Source organism: Mustela nigripes, chromosome 14 (genome assembly GCF_022355385.1).
Source record: "Mustela nigripes isolate SB6536 chromosome 14, MUSNIG.SB6536, whole genome shotgun sequence".
Classification (NCBI taxonomy): domain Eukaryota; kingdom Metazoa; phylum Chordata; class Mammalia; order Carnivora; family Mustelidae; genus Mustela; species Mustela nigripes.
In genome coordinates, this window is record NC_081570.1 from 14,580,708 (window position 1) to 14,586,707 (window position 6,000).

At 60.5% G+C, this 6,000-nt stretch overlaps 1 protein-coding gene across 7 annotated transcripts in view; it reads right to left on the reverse strand.

The window, feature by feature from the left end:
• The window catches only part of KIF17 (kinesin family member 17), a 40,891-nt gene that overhangs the window by 11,943 nt on the left and 22,948 nt on the right, over nucleotides 1-6,000 (reverse strand). For 6 of the 7 annotated variants that reach the window (XM_059376485.1, XM_059376483.1, XM_059376484.1 and 3 more), the window contains exons 8-12: nucleotides 4,274-4,842; nucleotides 3,335-3,406; nucleotides 2,855-2,953; nucleotides 2,071-2,276; nucleotides 309-540 (exon numbers count right to left, since the gene is read on the reverse strand). In XM_059376485.1, the coding sequence (XP_059232468.1) occupies nucleotides 309-540; nucleotides 2,071-2,276; nucleotides 2,855-2,953; nucleotides 3,335-3,406; nucleotides 4,274-4,842 (1,178 nt within the window). The remainder of the gene's footprint in view (nucleotides 1-308; nucleotides 541-2,070; nucleotides 2,277-2,854; nucleotides 2,954-3,334; nucleotides 3,407-4,273; nucleotides 4,843-6,000) is intronic. The other variant, XM_059376487.1, reaches the window with a different exon arrangement.

Here is a 6,000-nt window from a genome sequence, read left to right on the forward strand (position 1 = left end):
AAGGCCACCTTTCTGCACCAAAGACGTCTCAAGAATTCTTCTTGGCCATCGGCTTTGAACCCTGATGTCTTTCCTACATCACCACCCTCCCCCCCGAGCTCCCTTCACGGCAGGATCACAGTCCAGCCCTAGCCAGCTTGTTTCTCTGCTGTCCCTTTGTTGCACACACTCGCCCAGCACAGCAGACACACTTCGGTCACGGGACGGCCTCCAGGGCGGGCGACGCATACAGCAGGCACCCGATAAATGCCCATATGAGGAATTACGGGTGGCGGCTGGGGCCAGCGGGGCGTGCGCCGGGGCCTCACCTTCCGCTGCATCCTCTCCAGCAGCTTGCTTTTGGCCCGCACCTCCTCCTGGATCGAGTCGTAGACGTTGAGCAGCACCCAGTCGCCGCCATCCTCGTCCGAGTTCTGCAGGGCCGCCACCAGCTGCTTCTTGCGCTCATCCGCGTACCGCTTCCGGCGTTTGTGCTTCTCCTTCAGGTCCTTGTTCTTGGCCTGCTCTCCCCCTACCACCTGCTGCTCCAGCAGCTGCAAACTGCCGGTGGGGAGAGGAAGGCGCGGGTCAGTGGGGCGGGGCCGCCACCGGGCGCTCGCTGTCCAGTGGGACATTGTGGGGTCCTCGAAACCACCCTTCATGGACACGGGCTCGGGCTCAGAGAGGCAGAGCCTCTGGCTGGGGTCAGACCCCGCGGGTTCCAAGCAGAGTCACCCAGGCTGTGCGCCCAAGAGGATGGCGAGCATCTCCCCGCAGGCCACAGCTGACCCACCTACCACCTGCCCCGGGCCTCCCAGAGCCCAGGGTCCCCACAGTGCACAAGCTGGCAGCCGTGCTCCCTGGCACCCCACGGGACCAGAGCAGCCCAGGCTGAGCAGTGTTCATCGTCTCCCTCTGCAGCCCCCCAACCAGCTTGCTCCAGGTTTCCCCACTGTGCATTCTCCAAATAGCCAGGCTGCTCCCCCGTGCCACACTTTTGGGGCACCCTGTAACTCGATGCCTTCCTGAGGCTTCTGGCCTTCAAACCCCATTCAGGTTTGCTAGAGTAGCAAAGCTACTCTAAGAAACAGAAAACAAAAGCTTCTGTGAAGGCTTCCCGGACCACATTCCGGACCACACCCAGACCACGGCCATGGACGTGGAGAGTTTTTTCCAGGTTTGACGCTTGACAGGCGCAGAATCCTTTGACCCTCATGATGAGCTTCTCAAACTGGAGTTCTTATTATCACCCATTTTGTAGATGAGAAGCTAAGGCACAGGGAGGTTTAACGTTGGCTCCGGTGGCAGAGGTAGTGGTGAAGGTGGATGGGAGTCCAGACAGTGGACTGCACAACCCACTGGCTTCTCACACTACAGAAGCTGGTCCTCCCTGGGCCTGGGTACCTGGTCCCCCTGAACCATGGGCTCCCTGCAAGCCAAGGTGGCAGCTCATTCATCCTGTGTCCTGGTTCCCAGCGTGCAGTCTCTGCTTGGTTCACGTTTGAACCATGGACCGTAGGACTGAGTTTGCCACTGCTAAGAGGAGGCTGAACCCTGGCCATGGGGCTGACCATCACGGACCATGGTGACCCTGATGTTATTCTCATTTACAGAAGTGAGAACCAAGGCTCAGAAATGTTAAGTGGCTGACACGGAGTGAAGACAGCCCAGCTCCCCAGATGGGCAGCCTCTGAGGGTGATCAGGGTGGCTTGTCCCCAGGGTGAGCAGGTCTCACATCAGGAGGGCACACTGGGAGCTGAGAAAAGCCTGCATCACGCCACCCTGGGATTCCTGAGAATGCCAGGCAGGCGACAGTCCCTTCCCTTTCTCCTGGAGCACCTATGCCCCAGCAGGTGCCTGAGGGAGTCTGGTGGCACCTGTAAGGTTCCCCGGGCAGAGCACTGCCTGCCCGGCTGATGGCACCATCCTTGTCCCTTGCTCCTAGAGAGAGGACCGGGGCCTCTCCAGCCTCATCAGGCAGGGGAGTGGAGTGGAGCCTCAGCTCTCCAGGCGCTTCCATCCCCAGGCCTGGCCACAGCCCCTCCCTGTCCTGCCATGGGGCCCTACCAGCCCCACGCCCCAGCACTTACCGGGCAAGCACCTGCTGCTGGTCCACGACAGGCAGCAGGTCGTCGGTCAGCACCGCCACCTCCACACTGTCCCTTCTCACAGTGGTCGTGGCCAGCAAGGGCTGAGGCTGAGCCTCCAAGGCCATCTGGGCCTCAGTCTCAGCCCCGACGCCAGGTTCTGCTGCCGGCACCACCTCCTCGGCCACTTCTGGGCCCAGGTCAACCTCCTGAGCACAAACAGAAACCAAGATGGAGGCAGAGAGGCCAAACCCTGGACACACACTCTGCGGCTTCAGTCCCAGATGGCAGCAGCAGGGTCCCTCATGGCCCAGGATGGGTCACTTCGGGCTCAGAGCCACCCAGTACCTGGTCAGGTTCCTACCCGACCATTTCCTCCACCCCTCCTGCCCCTGGGGACTCAGCCTCCCCACAGCAGCTGGGCCAATTTTCTCCAAATACAAATGCATGACAGCCCTTTCCCGGTGAGAACCCTGCACAGATTCCCAGCACCCTGGCAGTAAAATCCAGCTTCTCCCATGGCCTTTGTGCCCTCTGTGCCTCTCCCTGCCTTCCCCCTCCCCCACCGCGTCCACCCAGCTGCCTCTCTGGCCTCTGGTTTTTCTATTGCTGAGAAAGTCGAGCTCTTCCGGCCACAGGACTTTGGCACATGCCATCCCCTGGCCTGATGCTCTGCTCTGGCCCCTTCTTCCTGCTTGTGTCCCCTCTCAATGTCACCTTACAGCCAGGGTGCCCCAGGCCACCCCATCTCCCCTCTACTGAGAACCTCAAGTATGCCAGCTCCTACCCAGTGATCCAGTCCAGAGGCTGAAAGATAATTTTCTCTCTCCGCACATGTGCGTAGATGTAAAGCCTTGCTCTCATTCTCCATGGCCTCTTGTGCTTTCTTAAGCAGAAGAGAGAAGGGAGGGCTCTGAGAGCAGCCGTGTTCAACACGGGACCCAGGCAGTTCCCTGCCAGTGCCTTGGGACCCCTGCCCCCGCCCAGCAGCCCTCGCCCTCAGCACACACAGGGCCTCCATGCTCTAGACAGGCTGCCAAGGCCAAGCAAAGACTAAGAGTTGCCGAGCAGTGGCCTCTTAGTCATAGCAATAATAAGAGGTAGGCCTGCTTTGTGACGGGCCAGTTCCAATAAGCTGGGGGTGGGCTGGGTTCACAGCCTCTGTCTTGGGGATGAGGACACTGAGGTCCAGAGTGCCACAGGAAGACCCAGGCTCCTGGGACTCCTCCTCCAACCTGAGGGTCTGGACCCGGGGGGGGGAACTCACAGTCCCGGGCAGGAGGAAGTCCGCTGCCTCAGCTTCAGACCTAGGCCCCGGCAGATCCGTCAGGGAGGGGTGCTGGCAGGTCGGGGAGGGAGAGGGACAGTGGGCCAGAATCATCTTCCACTCCCTGACCTCCCCGCTTCAGTGCCCCACGCCCCAGCCCGGGCGCCTCACCAAGCCACCACCTCCTGCTGCCTGTCACCGCTGGGAGCAGGGGCGAGGGGAGGAGAGAGCAGGGAAGAGAGAACGTGGGAGGGAGTGAGCTCCGGGAGCATCAGCTGCAGCACCTGAGATAAAGCACGCATCAGCACCCCCATTTTAGGGAAGAGGAAACCGAGGCCCAGAAAGCTGACTGCTCGAGGTCACACAGTTCTGTGGGTAGTTGCGCCGGGGTTTAACCCGGGTCTGTCCGGCTCAAAGGCCTGTGCTCTTTACACACACACAGGAAAGGAAAGCAAAGCAAAGGAAAAGGAACACAAGAGAGAGAAGGGAAAGGGAATTTAAACCAGGAGAGAGAGTGGAAAGGGGAGAGGCACCCAGCAAAGCAGCAGGATGGCAGGGCAAGCCCTGCCGGACCCGGGGGGTGCAGTGGGGGCGTCCCTAAAAGGTGGCAGCCTTCCCGCAGCCTCCAGCCTCCTCTGGCTCCTTCCTTTGGGGCCTAGAAGCTAGTGTAACCACGACAACTCAGCAAACCCCCCAAGTGGGTGTCCCTCCATCGGCAGAACAGGTGTCCACCCGGCAAAGCCTCCTGTCTCCATCCCTACTTTCCCACCGATGAGCCGAGACAAGGCTTCTGCGGCCACCAAGCCGGAGCCGCCACACGGACCGGACCGGACCACCAGCACCTGCCCCAGCGACCTGCGTGCCTACCCCACCCCACCCCACCTCCGCCGAGCTCTGCCTGCCGCCTTTCTGCACGACATCCCGTGTGACATCAGCTACCTGTGTGGGGAGCCTGGGGGTGGCCGCCTGGGGTGCCTCAGTGCCCCCCATGGCGGAGGAGAGCCTGGCCAGCTTGGCTTCCACCTCGGCGAATGGGTCATGCAGGCTGGGGAGCAGACCCAGCGCCGCCAGCTGTGGCTGCTCGTCCTCGGGGACCGACCCGGCCCACCGTGGGGCTCCGGCGGCCTCCCAGCTGAGGTCGTGGTCCGGGAGGGAGCTGCCCACGGCCTCCGTCTCAGGCGCGGAGAACTCCACATTGGAAGGCTCCTGGGGCGCCGGGCAGGCCTCGGACATGGAGGTGTCCTCGAGCATGGAAGACTCATCGGATCCCAGAGACGCCTCAGACTTGGAGGTCTCCGCCGTGGGCAGCTCCTCGAATGCTGGAGAAACCTCAGTCTTGGAGACATCCTCGCCAGGCAGAGCACATGGCATGGAGTGGATCTCAGGCTTCGTGGCCAGCTCGCAGTGGAATGCAGGGGAGGGCTCCGGCCAGCTGACAGACTCCGCCCTGGACGTGCCCTGCGCCTTGAGGACCTCCGCCTTGAGGACCTCCGCCTTGAGGACAGCCTCTGCAAATGGAAATTCCTTTCAGCATCTGACAGAGGACGACGGGTGACCCCCTGGGGTCCGGCCCCAAGAACAAGGTCTCTAAGGGGCAGGTTTAAGAGCCAGAGCCTCCCAGACCCCCAAATACTGGCCTCCATCTCTGCCCTCTCCTCTGTCAGAACTCAGACCCCTCTCCTGCCTCCTCTTCCAGGAAGTCTCCCCTGACCAGCACCAGGAGCTCTCTATTCTCTGACCTCCCCGGCCTTCAGCTGCCTTTGGGCTGCTCTTCACACAGAAGGTGACTTCCCTGTGGGTCTTATGGCCTCCGAGGCCGAGAGCTCCCGCTCAGCAAGCAGACTTCACCCCCGAGACCCAGAGCGGGGACCTCAACATGGCACCCCTGCTCCGAGCTCTCGTCCACAGGAAATGCTAGCTCCATGGGAGCTAAAGCAACACTGAGGATGATCATCAGACTAAATAAAACCACCTGATGGCCTAACATTCAAACTGGACTAGAGGAACACTCTGAAGGACAGAATATGCTAGAACCTGCCCTTCGCTCTCCTCTGGGTCTGCCAGCGTGGACTACAGCCCCACAGGCCTCCTCAGGGCTCCCAGCTCATGGGCGCTACAACCACTCACTTCTTTGTCTCTGTGTCCTGGGCTGGAGACGCATTCCCTTTGCTGAAAGAGGACATCCTCTCCCTAGCTCAGCCGCCGGAAGCTCTCCAAGCCTCAGTGTGCACCATGGCAATGTGAGGACTCAGCACGTCCTCACTCACTGAGGGAGTACCCAGCACCAGCACCGGCTACACAGCAATGCCCAATAAATGGTACCCACAATGTGACCAATACCATCATCATGACAAAGGGAGTTTTATAGTATTTGGGTGAGTACTAGGAAGTCTGAGCTGCCTGGCAGCACAGATGTTTGGAGGATAGTGGTAGGGTAGAACATTCTAGAATGTCAAAAAGACAATGAAAATCTTCAGCAAGGAAGAACTTATTTTGGAATGTGGTTGCTTTGTTCACAGAGAGGCTTAAAAATTAGAGGAGAGGGGCGCCTCGGTGGCTCAGTGGGTTAAAGCCTCTGCCTTCGGCTCAGGTCGTGATCCCAGGGTCCTGGGATCAAGCCCCACATCGGGCTCTCTGCTCCGCAGGGAGCCTGCTTCCTCCTCTCT